The sequence below is a fragment of the Microcaecilia unicolor genome, chromosome 1 (genome assembly GCF_901765095.1).
Source record: "Microcaecilia unicolor chromosome 1, aMicUni1.1, whole genome shotgun sequence".
NCBI classification, from domain to species: Eukaryota; Metazoa; Chordata; class Amphibia; order Gymnophiona; family Siphonopidae; genus Microcaecilia; species Microcaecilia unicolor.
In genome coordinates this window covers 696,572,156-696,590,709 of record NC_044031.1, presented here as the reverse complement: position 1 = coordinate 696,590,709, position 18,554 = coordinate 696,572,156, and the positions used below count along the sequence as shown (strand labels likewise).

Here is an 18,554-nt window from a genome sequence, read left to right as displayed (position 1 = left end):
TTGGAGGTTTGGGAGAGGCTGATGCTGTGATTTCACTAGGTGATGGAGAGATACAAAACCCAAGTGAATGATCCCAAAATATAGGTGTCAGACATTAATCTGTCTGACTTTTTGCTAATAACTGTTAAGATGGTCATTTTTATTTCACACGCTGTTTACATTTTAATTTGCTTTGAGGGTCTACGAACTACGCATATTAGTTTCTGCATTAACAGCTAATGCAGAACGGAGTGGAGAAGTACAAGAGACTGGAAGGATAATGGGCAGAGACTGCTCCTTTCAGTTAACATGAAGCAGTAACTACTGAAGTGGCAAATAAGATGCAGTTAACGTCACTTTAAAAGACACAGCTACCTGCAGTAAGAAAATAGTGTCTGTGTCAGCTGTATAGGAAGACTGATGGTAACCGCAAATCCTAACTGCACTTTAGTAAATAGGTCCCTGAATGTTACTGATACAAACCAAGGGCCTCATTTACTCACCTAAATTATTGCTTTAACCTGCATTAATGTACATTAATAATTATGTGCTAAGTAGATAAGCCTCTATTCTCAATGGGCCTGTGTTAAATAGTTTGTTAACACTTTTGTAAAGAGAAAAATAGCTTTGTATATTTGGCAGTTTTCTCACTGATTTATCCTTTGTTCATCTAATCACTCTTCCTGCTTCCCTGATAATTCTACTTTCCTCCTCCATTCATTTTTAATGCTATTCTCTACTCTTAATAGTTCTCCTTATGGAATCATTCCAGCTACTTTTTCCTTTCCCTTTGTTGTACTGTTTCACACAGATATTTGGTCTGTAATAGAAGGGACCACTGAGAAGGCAACAAACTTACTCTGTTTCCTTTAACTTTCATTTTCTGAATAGGGCCTCCTTAATGCTATCGATCATCCGCTTAAATAAATGCTGAGAAGGTCTTTCTGGAATCCAGGACCCTAGTATTAGCACGGTTTATCTGAGATCAGAATCTAATATTGCACAATACAGAGCATTACTAGACACTAAAATATCCCATTATCCTGAACTCAGTGTCACAGTCCCCATTTGTCCAAATCCAGTGCAGCCTTCCCTAGAGTGAACTCCTTCACTAATGCCTGGGGAATATCTGGTAGAGTGTCTAGAACCTTCCCCACTTGCAGTAAACACTGCATCCCAATAGGTTCCATTCTACATCCAGTAGATTGAAGTCGCCTACACGCAGGACCTTCCTTTTACACACCTAGGTAGGCCCCCTACATGCAAATTCACCTTGTTTCTCTATGCCGGCAATCTGCGTACACCGAATGTTTGTTTAGTCTTTTCTAGGGCAACCAACTATAATTTAACTATAATTTAGTTTCTTGTTGCTCTTCCTTTATTGTAGAGGTGTTCCTACATAATTCACTTAAAATCTTACCGTCAACAATAAACAAATTGACTGGAAGAACCTCAAACATTTTTTTTCTTATAATAAAAACATATCATTTATGTCTCATTCATAACAAATTCCTTATGCATTTCTGCTTATGTCACCATCTTTTGCCACAAACCTATACTAGTATAAAGTCAATTACAGAAAATCATGTCCTAATGATTTTATCTTTCATCCTGGCAGATCAATCACAAACTAATGTCATAATAATGTCAACCACTATAAAGGGTTTTGGCATTGCTGGATTTCTGGAGCATATTTCCAGAACTGGCTCCTGCTAATCAGGCTGGCAGGTCATGGGGACGTTGTAGAGGCAGCAGTCACTACCTCCAGAAGAGAGGTAGTTGAGACCACTTTTTGTGAAGGTATGAGTGGATCTGTTCTGGACTCTATAGGAAATCATAGCCCAGTCTATGACTGCCATTTTTCAGATGGGGAGGGCGGTTAAGGGTATAGGATACACATGTCAATATAATCTCAAATAGGTGCAAACAAGCTCTGCTTAACACACCTGGAAGTAGTAGTACATAAGAACATAATTGTTGCCATACTGGGACAGACTGAAGGTCCATCAAGTACAGTATCCTGTTTCCAGAAGTGGCCAATCCAGGTTACAAGTACCTGGCAAGATTCCAGAACAGTAAAGACAAATTTTATGCTGCTTATCCTAGAAATAATAGTCCAAAACAAACAAAAAATGGCAACGCTCCACCTATATGATTTGAAAAATACACCACTGTTGGTAGAGCAAAGAATGCTCGGTAAACAATTCAATATTTGATGAGGGGACTTCTCATAGAGTCACTCAGGCACTGTACATCGTGCTTATAGCGAGCCTCTTATTTTGTGACAGTTTATAATCATCGACTGCCCCCGACCTCCAGTAGTGCACAAAACTTGCTTCAAACTAGTGTCCTTTACTCAATTTCAATCTTACATACACCGTGCAACACTTGTATATTTTATATTTTTCTTATTTTTTCTGTGCACTACCAGTTTAAAAATTGCAACGTGGTTATAGTACTGCTTATACGAGCATTAATCATATGCAGGAAAACATTACTTATCTTCTCGCTGCTGGGTGCCACAAATTTATCTTATCTTAACTGGTCATGTTGCGGCATCAGATATTTAGTCCATGTCACTTGTCTGTATTCAAACCACAGTATACGCTAAGTCCCGACAGGAGCCTGTTTCGCTTTAGATAGCTTTGTCAAGGGAATGATCAGGTATACGAGGACTGGTTTTTAACAAATTCAGATAAAAAGGCTCAATTGCATAAAAGTAATTTCAGAACTGAAAAATCTCCCATGCTGGATATGAGGAAGTGCCAATGAATAGTCCTGTTGTTCACCCTTTACTGAACTCCAAACATTCAGCTGGCAAGCTTAAATGAGTTTAAAATTCTATGTATTTGCCAGAGAAACTTGTTATTCAAAATTTCCATAACCAGTACGTGTATGTCAGCTTCCTGACTCTAGGGTAACTTTAGGTTAAACTCCATACTAGAATCTATAGATATCTAAAAATTTTCCATGTAAAAGCTGATGGCTGAAAAAAAGATAGACTGCACCCAGTTAAAGATGTTATTCCAGTGTTGTCAACTATGCTTAACTGATGAACATTAAACACAGGTCCCGTGACAAATATTTTCTAGATATATCAGGTTAATTCCTAATCATTAGCGCGAGCTAAAAACACTAACACGCTCTTAGTGATGATTAGTAAACAGGGCCCCCCTAAAGTGATATGTGATCTAACACTGTGTACATTAAAGATGATAGGTTTTAAAATCAATATCTATTGGAAATCATTGGGGTTACCAATACTCAATGACATTTTATAAAAATGATTTTTGTAGCCATCGTTATTGTACTTGAATTTTGTTTAAAATTTTGATATTGATTCTGACACAAATGTGGAAGCTTAGTGTTACAGTGTGAGTATACACAGAATGCTTACTGATTTTTATGATTTCAGAGGATCAGGAGAGAACTGCAGATTAATTGGGATCTATGCCACTGCAAATGGAATGACACTGAGCCGAGTGGATGGGCCTAAAAGGTACTTTTGTTGCTTTTTAATAGCAGCATGTTAATAAAAGATCAAGCAAATGATTTGCACTTGAAATAAAATAAATTCCATTTAAATGAAATTATTAACTTTAAAGAGGCAAGAAATATAATGCACACAATATGTTGTAATGATGCTTACTAGGGGCCCAATAATCAGAAGCATACATGGGCGCTAGAGGCTATTAGCGCCATACTGGCACCGACGTTTGCTCCCGCCCCATGATCAGAGCCAGCGAAGCGTGAAACAACCAGCTCGCTGGTTCTGACTGCAAGTAGCATTTAAATGCATGCTACACAGGGCATTACACATTCCTCTCTAATGCTCAGCGGGAAGTGCACCAAACAAGGGCACTGCTGCCACCACAACAAACTGTACACCAGCTCGGAGCTGGCGTTAGGGTTTGCACAACACTGGGGAGTCCTGTCCAGCATGAATCTGCACGCTAGCTGGCCTCCCTATCCCACACTGGACAAAGAAGCCTCCCCCCCCCCCCCAACAACCACCCTGCCCTCAAAAGAGGCCCCCCAAACCCCCTCCTCTCCCCAGACAGAGAGGGCTAGAGATCCCCCCAAACCTCACCCCTCTGGTAGCTCAAAAGAGATGGGAGAACGGAGTAGCATTCCCTTCTCCTTCCAGCACCACCTACGAAATGGTAACTCCCTGTCCAGTGCATCCTGGGATGTGCTGGGCAGGGCTTCCCTACCATATAAGGGAGTTTCTCCCTTATATAAGTACATAAGTAATGCCACACTAGGAAAAGTACAAAGGTCCATCGAGCCCAGCATCCTGTCCACGACAGCGGCCAATCCAGGCCAAGGGCACCTGGCAAGCTTCCCAAAACGTACAAACATTCTACACGTTATTCCTGGAATTGTGGATTTTTCCCAAGTCCATTTAGTAATGGTTTATGGACTTGTCCTTTAGGAAACCGTCTAACCCCTTTTAAAACTCTGCTAAGCTAACTGCCTTCACCACGTTCTCCAGCAATGAATTCCAGAGTTTAATTACGCGTTGGATGAAGAAACATTTTCTCCGATTTGTTTTAAATTTACTACACTGTAGTTTCATCGCATGCCCCCTAGTCCTAGTATTTTTGGAAAGCGTGAACAGACGCTTCACATCCACCTGTTCCACTCCACTCAATATTTTATATACCTCTATCATGTCTCCCCTCAGCCGTCTCTTCTCCAAGCTGAAAAGCCTTAGCCTCCTTAGTCTTTCTTCATAGGGAAGTCGTCCCATCCCCGCTATCATTTTAGTCACCCTTCGCTGCACCTTTTCCAATTCTACTATATCTTTCTTGAGATTTCCTTTCTAGAGAAGTCCTTGCCAGTGCATTTCAGGATGCACTGAGCAGGGAGCCACCATTTTGGAGGCAGCGCTGGAAGGAGGAGGGAGTGCTACTCCCTCCTCCGTCTCTTCGAGGTATGGGGGGGTGAGGTTCAGGGGGGCGCTAGACCACCAGGGAAGGGAGGGGGCTGGAGATCCACCGGACCTCCAGTCCTCTAGCCCTCTCTGTCTGGGGGGCTTGTAAGGGCTACTGGCCGGGGTTAGATGGGGGCTGGAGATCTACCGGACCTCCAGTCTTCTGGCCCTCTCTGTCTGGGGGGGGGGGGGGGGGGGGCTTGTGTGGACCTCTGTCCGGGGTGAGATAGGGGAGGGGCCTCCATCCCCTATGTTTGACAGGTCCAGGCTTTTTTTCGACAACCCGGACCTGTCAAACAATTCCTGAGGGAGGATTGTGCCTTGGACACATGCAATTTGTTTAGAGCATCAGGGCTATAATTTCCCGTGCTGTTCCAGCACTAATTTTTCAGCGCTGTTCGCAACAGCATGGGGAATTGGGGTCTAGATGCTTCTGTTAGTTTCTGCTAAGGGTTACTTAAGAAGTCCACTAGGTGTAATGCTTAGCTGGGGGAGGGTGGGGTCAAAGATGACTGCTTGACCTAAGTCTTAAAAAAATAAGATAAAAAAAATAAGGAGAAACTTCCCCATATTGTGCCTTCATGTCTGATCTTGCTTTCTCCACTCCATGACAGAATTTAGATGTCAGGTCACAATGAGAATAAATATTAGAAAACACTCTGCAGCTCAAACACTGACAAAAATAATTTGTGTTTCTTTCAAACAATATTTTATTACCTTTTTAGCACTTTCAGGGCCTGCTTCATCAAATCGAAACCGGACAATACGGAAGTCCTTGCAATAAATTATTAACTCTGTTGGATTAAATTTAAGTTTCTGGTTGGGAAAGAGTATCTTCTGTTTCCTCTTTGTGTCATTTACTGCACAAAACAAAAGGTGATTAAGTAAAAAAAAAAGACTAGCTTTACATAAATGTGAGATATAGGACACAAACAAAATGAATCAATGCAATAATTTAGTCACAGGCCTCCTATAGTAAGGTATTAAAATGTGTTAAACTGAATTCTTCCAGTTAACACATTCATACATAATGAATTACTAATACAAGATTTTCACCTAAATGGTTTAACTTCATACAAATAGTTATTCAAACTTTAACTCAATTATGTGAAAAAACTAAAAAGCTGTGTAAAGATCAGGTTAGCAGATATTAGCTGTATGTAACAAAAACAGATGCGAACCTAAGACCTATTTTTATGTATAAATACACTGGAGCAGCTTATAAGTGCCTATTCACGCAAGCAACACACTGCTGTAATCATTCAAGTTACTTACAAAATTATCCCATAATGTACATATTTGTTAATTTAGAACATGAAGTGGCATTTAATTTAATTTTCACCTTCATGCAAGTTCATTTAGCAGCTCAAGTACAGCTCTGTTCAGTTGTAATAAGATTACTAAAAACAAAAGAATTCTTTCAGTCTTTTAGATGAGGCTCCAGTTATGGTTCTGGATGAACAAAAGGCTAGACTTTTCAAAGGCTTTTCCCATAAACGGCATATGAAAGAGAAAGCCTCGGGGGGGGGGGGGGGGGGGGGGGGGGGGGAGAGCACATACCCATAACGTCAATTCAAAACAACGTCTTCAAAAATGGTTTTAAAAATACCTTTCACAAATGTCCTATAAACAAAATATAGGTGGGGCTTTACACAGCTCAGCTTTATTTATAAAATGAAACCCTACTCCAGTTTTCAGAAAACAGCAGCAAAATACAGAACATTTTGACTTCAACATATCACTGATGAAGTCTTACATCTACTGTGATAATTACAGAACTGTTGCTAACTAGTTATCTCAAGAACAGCACAATGCTATGAAAATAACAGCAAAACTATTTGCAAGACATATTAAACCAAATTTAAGGAGAGATATCAAAGTTGAATTAGTCTTGAGACTATAGTTTGACACCATGAGGCATATTTTCAAAGCACTTAGCCTTCCAAAGTTCCATAGGTTTCTCCATATGCCTCCATATGTTCAGCCCCAATGCACATACCTACAACAATTTGTTCGATACAGGTGAGTGGAACGTCATGTTCACCAAGGAGAAGGTTTCTGTAATGGAACGTCTGGAAAAGAAGAAGACGTACATTCCTACTTCAATATTTCTAACACACAAAAAAACATCATACAGTGATATTTCATGATCCAGGAAAGGCTAAAGGAGAAATAATCAAACAAGACAACGCAATTTTGGGGGAGATGGGGAGTGGAAGGAGCTGCCCCCTGTACTTTTCACCTAGTTCCTTTACATTTCTATTTTAGTTGGAACCGATCTAGCGATGGGAGTAACTAGTGTAATTAAATTTGCTGATGACACAAAGTTATTCAAAGTTGTTAAAACACAAGAGGATTGTGAAAATTTAAAAGAGAACCTTATGAGACTGGGAGACTAGGCATCCAAATGGCAAATGATGTTTAATGTAAGTGCAAAATGATGCGTGTCGGAAAGAGGAACCTGAATTATAGCTACGTAATGCAAGGTTCCACATCAGGAGTCACCAACCAGAAAAGGGATCTAGGTTTCATTGTTGATGATACTTTGAAACCCTCTGCTCAGTGTGAGGCAGCAGCTAAGAAACCAAAGAGAATATTAGGTATAATTAGTAAAGGAATGGAAACAAAAATGAGGACATTATAATGCCTTTGTATCACTCCATGGTGCGACTGAACCTCGAATATTGTGTGCAATTTCCGTCATTGCATCTCAAAAAAAGATATAGTGAAATTAGAAAACGTACAGAGAAGGGCGACAAAAATGATAAAGGGGATGGGCCGACTTCCCTATGAGGAAAAGGTAAAGCTATAAGGGCTCTTTAGCTTTGAGAAAAGACAGTTGAGGGGAGATAAGATAGAAGTCTATAAAATAATGAGTGGAGTGGAATGGGTAGATGTGAATCGCTAGTTTATGATTTCCAAAAACACTAGGACTAGGGGGGAAGGGAAAAGGAAGGGAAATGGGACTTATATACCGCCTTTCTGAGGTTTTTGCAACTACATTCAAAGCAGTTTACATATTCAGACACTTATTTTGTACCAGGGGCAATGGAGGGTTAAGTGACTTGCCCAGAGTCACAAGGAGCTGCAGTGGGAATCGAACTCAGTTCCCCAGGATCAAAGTCCACTGCACTAACCACTAGGCTACTCCTCCACTCCACGCAATGAAGCTACAAAGTAGAAAATTTAAAACGAATTGGAGAAAATATTTATTCACTCAACGTGTAATTAAATTCTGGAACTCATTGCCAGAGAATGTAGTAAAATCAGTTAGCTTAGCAGGGTTTAAAAAAGGTTTGGCTCATTTCCTAAAAAAAAAGTTCAAAAGCTAATGGACTTGGAGAAAATCCACTGCTTATTTCTAGGATAAGCAGCATAAAATGTATTGTGCTGTTTTGGGATCTTGCCAGGTACTTGTGATCTGGATTGGTCACTGTTCGAAACACGATGCTGGGGTTGAATGACCTTCAGTCTGTCCCAGTATGGCAATACTTACGTATGGAATCATGAACCTTCATTAATAACTAATAAGGGCATTTTACCTATTTTTAATTTTATTTTTTTGTCACCATATTAGGGGAAAATATGACTACAGTCAGATTCAAAATGTTGAGAATGGACGATTTTCATGTCATGGGCCGTAAGAACTTAAGAGTAGCCATACTGGGTCAGACCAATGGTCCACCTAGCCCAGTATCCTGCTTCCCAACAGTGGCCAATCCAGGTCATAAGTACCTGGCAAAAACCTAAATACTGGCAACATTCCAATCCCAGGATAAGCAGTTGCTTCCCCATGTCTCTCTCAGTAGCAGACTATGGACTTTTCCTCCAGAAACTTGCCCATACCTTTTTTTAAACCCAGACACACTAACCGATGTTATCACATCCTCTAGCAAAGAGTTCCAGAGCTTAACTATTTGTTGAGTGAACAAATACTTTCGCCTATTTGTTTTAAAAGTATTTCCATGTAACTTCATCGAGTGTCCCCTAGTCTTTGTACTTTTGGAACGAGTAAAATAAAATAAAATAAAAGATCGGGAGGCGGGGCTGGTGGTTGGGAGGCGGGGATAGTGCTGGGAAGACTTATACGGTCTGTGCCAGAGCTGGTGGTGGGCAGCGGGACTGGTGGTTGGGAGGCAGGGATAGTGCTGGACAGACTTGTACGGTCTGTGCCAGAGCCGGTGGTTGGGAGGCAGGGCTGGTGGTTGGGAGGTGAGGATAGTGTTGGCAGACTTATACGGTCTGTGCCAGAGCCGGTGGTTGGGAGGCGGGGCTGGTGGTTGGGAGGCGGGAGGCGGGGATAGTGCTGGTCAGACTTATATGGTCTGTGCCCTGAAGAGCACAGGTACAAATCAAAGTAGGGTATACACAAAAAGCAGCAAATACGAGTTATCTTGTTGGGCAGACTGGATGGACCGTGCAGGTCTTTTTCTGCCATCATCTACTATGTTACTATGTTACTTCTACTCGTTCTACACCACTCAGGATTTTATAGACCTCATATCTCCCATCACCTGTCTCTTTTCCAAGCTGAAGAGCCCTAACCTCTTTAGCCTTTTCTCATACGAGAAGAGTTCCATCACCTTTATCATTTTGGTCGCTCTTCTTTGAACCTTTTCTAATTTCGTTATATCTTATTTTGAGATATGGCAACCAGAACTGAACGCATTACTCAAGTGTGGTTGCACCATGGAGCGATACAAAAGCATTATAGTATTTTCTGTCTTATTCACCATTCCCTTTCCTAATAATCCCTAGTATCCTGTTTACATTTATGGCCACCGCCGCACCGCCTTTAGGATGAAATTGAACAAAGATAAAACACAGTGCCTAATCCTTTCATCTCAGCACTCCACAATTCCCACATCTAATCTCACCATCTCCGGCACTACAATCCCCATTTTTGAAAACCTGAAAATCCTTGGAGTGACACTAGACAGCCACCTCTCCCTCGACAATCACGCCTCATCCACCACAAAGAAAATATTCACAATGATGTGGATATTGAAACACGTAAAACCATATCTACCTCAGAAAACATTCCAGAATTTAGTGCAATCCACGGTACTTACCCATGCTGATTACTGCAACAGTATTTTCTTAGACTGCAAAGCCTATATCCTAAAAAAAACTTCAGACCGCCCAAAATACAGCAGCAAGACTCATCTTTGGCAGATCACGTTTTGAGAGTGCAACTCCTCTCCGTGCAAGACTGCACTGGCTCCCAATCAAAGAACGTATCAATTTCAAAGCCCAGACTTTAATCCACAAGATAATACACGGAGAATCTCCGAACTATATGATAAATCTGGTCAACCTTCCAGCAAGAAATATGTCTGTATCCTCACGAAAGTACCTCAATCTGCACTACCCCAGCTGTAAAGGTCTCAAGTACAAAACTTATTATGGATCCAATTGCTCCTTCCTGGGCAGCCGTCTATGGAACGCTCTCCCTAGACCTACCCGAGCAATCCATGACCACCTACCATTCAGAAAAGCACTAAAAACCCATCTATTCATACAAGCCTACCCAAAAGACCCAGATTAATCTCATGAACCCATCTACCTTACATATACTGAAGAGAAAACGACATTGACCCAGAATCTATCTCCCACCTTACCCTCCTCTCTCTATCACCTGTCTCTACCTACCTACCCATCCATTTACTACCCATCCATCCTTCTATTATGTTATACTTCATTTCCTACTTTACATAACAAAATTCTGTGTTACCTACTACTATGTAAGCCGCATTGAGCCTGCTTTTAGTGGGAAAGTGCAGGATACAAATATAATAAATAAAATAAATAAAAATATTTCAGCGTATTATCTACAATGACACTTAGATCTTTTTCTTGAGTGCTGATCCCTGAGGTGGACCCCTAGCATCAGGTAACTATGATTCGGATTATTCTTTCCAATGTGCATCACCTTGCATTTGTCTACCATTTGGATGCCCAGTCTTCCAATTTCCTAAGGTCTTCCTGGAATAATTCACAGTCCACATGTGTTTTAACAACCTTGAATAGTTTTGTATCATCTGCAAATTTAATCACCTCACTTGTCGTTCCAATCCAGGTCCCATTACAGATCCCTGAGGTACTCCACTTTTTCACCCTCCTCCACTGAGAGAAAATGATCATTTAACCCTACCCTCTGTTTTCTGTCCAATAACCAATTCCTAATCCACACCAGAACCTTGCCTCCTATCCTATGGCTCTCTCAAAAGGAACTTTATCAAAAGGTTTCTTAAAATCTAGATACACAACATCAACTGGCTCACCTTTATCCGAAAGTTTATTCTCAACTTCAAAGAAATGAAGCAAACTGGTGCGACAAGACTTCCCTTGGCTGAGACCATGCTGACTCTGTCCCATTAAACCATGTTTGTCTGTGTGTTAATTTTACTCTTTATAACAGTTTCCACTATTTTGCCCAGCATCGATGTCGTGCTTACTGGTCTGTAATTTCCCGGATCAGCCCTGGAACCCTTTAAAAATTGGCGTCACATTGGCCACCCTCCAATCTTCAGCTACGATGGATGAGTTTAAAGACAGGTTACATATTATTAACAGCAGATCAGCAATTTTATGCTTGAGGGTTTTTTTTTAGTACCCTTAGATGTATGCCATCTGGTCCACATGATTTACTACTTTTTAATTTCTCAGTTTGGCTCAGTATATCTTCCAGGTTCACAGAGATTTCTTTCAGTTCCTCCACATCATCATAAGCACTCTGAAAAAATTTACACATTTGAACTTTTGCAACTTTTATTTTTGCACATAAAAGGATGGGACTTTGACTGTTGTATTTCAAATTGTTTGCTCTAAAAGAATTCATTAAAACCTCAGTTTTTGTTTCTGGTGACTCTAGTCATGTTTTCCGCACAGTCACAAATACCACCTACAAGCCCAAAAGCTATCAAAGTGATGTACAATCAGTTATAGTAAATAAATATTTTTCTGTCCCTGAAGGGCTCACAATCTAAGCTTGTACTTGAGGTAATTGAGGATTAAGTGACTTGCCCAAGATAACTAGGGGCCACAGTGGGATTTGAACCAGGTCCCCTGGTTCTCAGCCTGCTGCTCCAACAATTAGGCTACTTCCACATTCCTTATCCCTCGCATAATCATTCCCACAATAAATGTAACTCCCTAATCCTTATTTGGCCACCTCAAATAGGTTGTCAACTCTGTCAAGCAGCAACTTTCCCTTACATGTTTATGTACAGTGCTGCATGTCTAGTAGTGCTACAGAAATGATTAGTAGTTAGGAACACCCTCAGGTAGGGCTCACACAGTCATACCCCTTTTGAAGTGCTTGTAGTCTCTGAGTCTGACCATTAGATGCCACTGTTGAGTGATAAACCCTGGAATCCATCCTGGTCCAGGAATCGAACACATCTCCTAAATGGTAGTAGCGTCAGGATAACGCATTTTAATAAGACATAATGTCTGCAAATCAACAAAGTCTGTAATAAAGCAGCATTCACAATCTTATTGCTGCAGAAGGTGTGAAGGGTGGGAATCACCTTTTGGTTTAATTAAATGGGAAAGGGAAAGAGGAATATTAAAATTTGTTTTTGGTCTAGGACAAAGACCATCCTACAATCGAAATTTTAAACATGCATTTTCTTGTCGTCCCCCCCCCCCCCCCCCCAATTTCTTTTTAAACAGAACTTTGATAGAAATTATCATGAATATACCATAGATAGTCAGATCACGAGTGAAATTTGAGATTAAAATTCAGATTTGCTGGTTTCCAGCCACTGTGGCTCAGCAGAGATCAATACAAGAAAATATAAACTAAAACTGAATACACTGTACAAAGCAGTAAATAAAATTAATAAATGCATTCCAATTTAATATGGTAGTCATCTAAAATTATACATCATTACAGATTTATATGCATGAACACACACATTTTCTGTTACATCATTTTATGAAATATAAAGGAACCAGAGCACCTATTATGGAAAGAAAACAAATTGCTTGTTTAAAGGGCATTCAGTAACATGTTTACAGCACACATAAATAAGTCTGGAGACACTAGATAAAAGCAGAATGCCTTATGCCATCCACAATTCCTGCAGAATTTATCGTACTATGTGCACTCTAGGACTGGAATAGAATAAAATCATTTTCTACCATAGTGCAACGCTCCGGATTCCAAAGAATTCAGGAACACTTGTAGAATGCATGATACCAATTCCCACCCTAGTAAATGAACAGTTCAGCATTTCTTAATGAGAACAGAAAGCAGAGTCTGGATTATACTGGGGTTTTTTTCTTCAGTAGTTAATGGAGGGAGGTGGGAGTTATATTTTAAATGTTTTTATAGTGCTATATATACAACTTTACATATTTTTGGGAAAGTAAATAAACAAACATGAATCACTGGGCAAAACAAAGGAGAACTTAGGTCTTAAGATCATTTTCTTTCCATTAGTTCTTCTACTATTCCAGAACCTGTGGGATAATTATTCCCATCAACCCGCAGGTGGAGATAGAGAACTGAAAACTGAGCTAAGACATATCACTCTCTCTTGGCATCCAGTCCAGCTCCTCAGTATTTATGTGGACAAGCAGTTAAGGAGAAACTCACAATAAACATAACAACCTTGAAAAACTCGCTAACCTAACACGTGAAGCAAATATGTGTGGACCTCTCTCATCGCTGGACAATTTGTAGAGAACAAGATTTATGCCGGAAGCACCATGTAAGGTGACAAGTCTTTATTTGGCCCATTACTTCGCACCAAGCTTGGGCACGCCTCAGAAATAGAGGGAAGGACTGAATCTTGGAGCCAGGTTCCAGCTAAGATTTCCTTGTAAATGCATGATCTATTTTGAAAATCAGACTTACCATTTTTTTTTGATCCTATACAACTTCGTTCTTTTTTGAATGGAAAGACCCCGAACTAACCATAGGGAATTTTTCTGGTTTGAGTTATTAGGACTATTAAAGTGTAATTTTGTTCGAAGTCATCCTATTACTCTATTTTTGATATATCCTTATCCTCTGCTAAGGAATGTTTATTAGTCCCCCCAGCCTTACTTTTTTGTGGACTATTGCATAAGTAATCTGTATAGGGGGTTTACCCATGTAATGTTTTATTTTCTTGATGATCTGCATGTTTCTTTTCAAAGTTCGCTTTGAAGTTATATTTGAAAAAAAAAAAAAAAAAAAAAGAAATAGAGGGAAGGACTAATGAAAAGAAGATTATCAGGTAAGACCTAATTTCTCCTTCCACTACGTAGCTTCACATTATTCCAGAACCTGTGGATGTATAAAAGCAATCCCTAGAATGAGTGGGATCCTGTCGCCACTGCCCTTAGGGCTGAACTGCTACCCTGGTGCGAAGGTGGCAGACCTCACAAGTCACCTAGATAGGATTTAGATAGTGCTGAGGAGGAGTCAGCTGTCTTAGTAAAGGTGGGTACCAATGACATAGGAAAATTTGGGAGGAAGGTTCTGGAAGTGAAATTTAGGCTCTTAAGTAGAAAGCTGAAATTCAGATCCTCCAGAGTAGCATTTCAGTGAGATCCATTCTGCTGTAATCAGGTCCTGAAGGACCTCTAAGCCTCAGAAGGACCACTAAGCCCCCAAGCAGAAGGCTCCTCAATGGAAAGCACCGCCAGTTCCTCTGAAATAGGAGTACTGAGCTCCTCTTTATGAAACAAAGAAACAATCTCAGTACTTTCGGGTCACCCTGCTCCTCAGGAGGGATCTCTCCCTCCTCTAGTGGCTCCTTCAATGATGGCTCCTTTGAATAGACTGAAACCACATCAAATAAGAAGGGAGAAGCAGAGAGCTTTATCTGCCCACTCCTGGAGGTCTCAACGAGATCTCTTAGGAGCCAGAGGGCTGTGGGATGAGAAACTGAAGCACCCTGCAGCAACTCTGACTATCCCTGCTTCATTCAATAGGCCTGGTTTAAGAGCAATATTAACTCCAGAGAAGGCAAAGATCCCGATGCAGCCGAATGTTCTGTCAGGCTCTGATGCTGAAAAATACTGGCTGTTCTCCACACGTGATCAGAGGTTGTTCCTCACTGCTAGCTGGCCCCAACAAAATGGTGCTCGTTCCCATGCTCTCCTGCATCAAACTGCAAACTGGCCCTGCTGGAGCTCCCAAAGTCCCTGGTCTATTCGAATTCTACCCCAAATCCAAAGAGTCGCTGCTAACAACCATTTACTCCGCATACTGCAGGATTCCCGGCTTGCACGCAGTGCAATGCCCCAACACTGACCAGCAGGTCCCACAGTAGGAACACTACTTAACTGCCTCTGTAGGAGTTGCCATTCATCCCAACTGTCTCAAGCACTACACAACGCGGTCCCAAGCAGCGAGTCAGGATTCCTCTCCTGCACAAAGTAGAACATGCAGCCCTCCAAGTGGTTCTGAGTCAAACTTTAGTTGGCTTACCACTGCTGGCTGCTCCCCCAAGCTCAAAGTCACCCCAGGTGAGACAGAATCAGGACTGATACTCTGTCCCATGCGCTCTCCCGTAAAACTCTTTCCTTCTCTCTCTCTCTCTTTTTTTGTTTTAAGTTTGTTGTGCTGGAAAGCAGAACTACACAGGAAACATGGGAGAAAATTCATGGGGTACCAGAGACTGGGATCTGAAGACCTCCAGATATGACTCTGCAGACTTAAGCCACCCAAAAAGCTCAACTGGGAACCAGTTAATCAACTAGACCAGGTGCAAATCATTCACAGCCAGTGGCTGAAAAGTGTCTCCATCCAACTGCAAGAGATAGAAAATATTGAGGAGTTGGACTGGATGCCAAGAGAGATATGTCTCGGATCATTTTTCAGTTCTCTATCTCCACCTGCAGGTTGATGGACACAACTATCCTACAGGTTCTGGAATAGTGGGAAGCTACATAATGGAATGATCAATTTATTGGTTTTATTGAAGAAATGGATAAGTACACTGTCCTAAGCACTTTAAGCACACAATACATATAGCAAATATGGACTTAATTCTCAAAAAGTAAACGGCCTTTATTTTCCTACCTCTTACTCAGAGGTCTATATATTTATACGTTGGGAACATGGGAAGGCATACCTTTCCCATCATTTGTCTTCCTGTATTGTTTTCCAGTCTATGGTCCCATAAAGTCTATGATGACACAAAAAAGTGAGGAGAATGGATGAGGATACCAACTGTTTTATATTTATTCACTTAAAAAATTATGTGTACACATAATTTTTTAAGTGAATAAATATAAAACAGTTGGTATCCTCATCCATTCTCCTCACTTTTTTGTGTCATCTTCGCGGTTTCGTGAGGATTTTTTACCTCCCCTTTTGTCTTCAATTCCCATAAAGTCTATAAAATGTTTTCAGATTCAGGATAATATATGCCTATTTTTTTTTAATGTAGTTAACTGAGAAATTACACACTTCATATTCTTACTCTATGCCTATAGACTAGAGGCAGTACTTTTTCCAAACAGCTGCAATTTCACAGCATGTGGCCAGCAGGTACTATATAGCTAGGCCAACATTTTGTCATAATGTTCTTCCATTGGTTATTCCCAGAGCAAATAGTTTTAAGATTCCACGATAGCGTTTTTCCTGATATTTGTCTCTCTCTCTAAATTGCTTTCCAATGTCTGTCTATTTCAGGTCAACGTTATCAAATGTGCAACAGAGCACTAGTTTTCCCACATCTCCTCCACCATTCTCTCTTCACACCCCACACAACACTGCAGTAATTCTGTTAAGTGGTGAAATATAACATGGAAAGCAACTTATAACTATTTTATGACAATCGTTTTCAGGAAAAGCTGCTGAAAACTTGATCATTTCTCTGCAATTATTACTCATCATTACAAAAAGCGTATTCATTAAAGTCTAATGCAATTACTACAGACACAAACCTGAAGTGGCATGGGGTCATCTGTAATGAAGGAAATCTTGAAATTTGTACACACCAGCTTTCCCCAAAGATCATATTGACTTGTGTCTGTTGCGATGCATTTTCTCACAAAGTTTACTTCATTTACCACGATTTCTCCTATAGAAAGAAGAAGTTATATTTTTGTTTAAATGAAGCATGAATATATTTACTCCTAGTCAGCTTTTGAAGAATTATTTTGAGGTGTTGTTGATGCCAAAACAAGCTATACTTCCTACTAAAAAAACTCTATTATTGTTTATCTAAGGTTAAAATCTCAGGACTTGAAATGTTGATCATGGAGCTGCACAGGTTCTAGAAGTAGAAGATATATCTCAGGCCAGTCAACAACATTTTTGGAAAAATCTGATTCGGAGACTGAGACCTAGGCGACTCTCCTTGTAACCTTTATTTTTCCACAAGATAGAGATCATATAATGAAACTTTATTTTTGCCACAGAAAGAAGCTTTTTCTGGGCCAGAATATTTGGACTTCTCCTGATTTGACAAAGGTTACACAGGAGCACAGAAAGAAATTTCAACAAATGAGGCAACAAGTTCTTTCACTTGGTGCCAAATTTTTACTACATTATCCTTGTAAATGTTGTTTAACCTATTCAGCAAAGAAATATTTTCTTTGACCCTGAACAGCTGAAAATGTTTATTGATGTAAGAAGATTGGAATCACCGGTAGTCTTGAATGTAGAAGCTCAGTAGCTTCTACTGTATTGGTTTTTTTGGTTTTTCTCAGTTTGGTAGCCGATGATTTCTTTTTACCTTTTTATTCTCTAGCTTCAGGAGTTATTTTCTTTTCTCGGATTTGTCCTCTCATTTGTGGACTGATAAGCATTATTTATTTTCTTGAAGACTGATGAGTTTCTTGTTATGTTTACTATTTCAAAAATGTGCTCTTCTTTCTCAACTGAAATGCCTGTTAAATTGTTTAAACGTAAATAAAAATAAAATAAATGAAGCATGAAAATCTTTCCAAGCACACACTATGAGGCCCTTTTACTAAGCCACGCTCAAGAGAGGCCGGCGCTGTTTGTAGCACGTGGGTTTACCGCACGCTGCGATCACTTAGCCCAGTGGTAAAATGGCCACACACTAATTTCCCAATTAGCGTGTGACCATTACCATGGGAGCTCTTGACACCACCTATTTACTAGGCTGTAAGGACTCCCCCGCGATAATCAGGCAATGGGTGGCAATGCACCTGTGCTACCCGATTAGTGCAGGGAACACCTACTCTCTGCCCATAAACACACCTCCTGTGTCAAAAAATAGAAACTATTTTTAGCACGGGATTAGCGAGTGCTGATCGGCATGCTACTGCAGGATGCCTCAGCACGACCCGTGAGAGTGCATTTTGGTGCAGGTTAAGCACATACTAACGGCTTAGTGAAAGTGCCCCTAAATAAGTAAGTTTTGATATACCAAGTACCTTTGACCCAGCAGCAATATAAAACTGAGCAGAAACTTATTAAAAAATTTTTTTTACTTCTGAAATTACAAATCAACAAATAACTCATAAAAAGGAAATCACAATCTGCAGGATGATGAATACAAAGAGCAATCTTGATAAGAAATCACAAGAACGACATAAAAAGGGCAGACGGTAAACAACAACAAGGGAAAAAAGGAAACAGAGAAGCAAAGGAGGTATTATAAAATGTGAGCTAAAACCTCCAGCATTCGAACTCAGCTGTCTGGGTAAAGAAAAGAAAGGA

At 40.3% G+C, this 18,554-nt stretch overlaps 1 protein-coding gene across 1 annotated transcript in view; it reads right to left on the bottom strand.

Moving 5' to 3' along the window:
- Positions 1 to 18,554, bottom strand: part of LOC115458679 (myotubularin-related protein 10-like) — a 140,057-nt gene that overhangs the window by 82,352 nt on the left and 39,151 nt on the right. Inside the window, 3 exon segments of the mRNA XM_030188511.1 lie at positions 5,633 to 5,775; positions 6,915 to 6,987; positions 16,808 to 16,944. Of these exon segments, the coding sequence (XP_030044371.1) occupies positions 5,633 to 5,775; positions 6,915 to 6,987; positions 16,808 to 16,944 (353 nt within the window).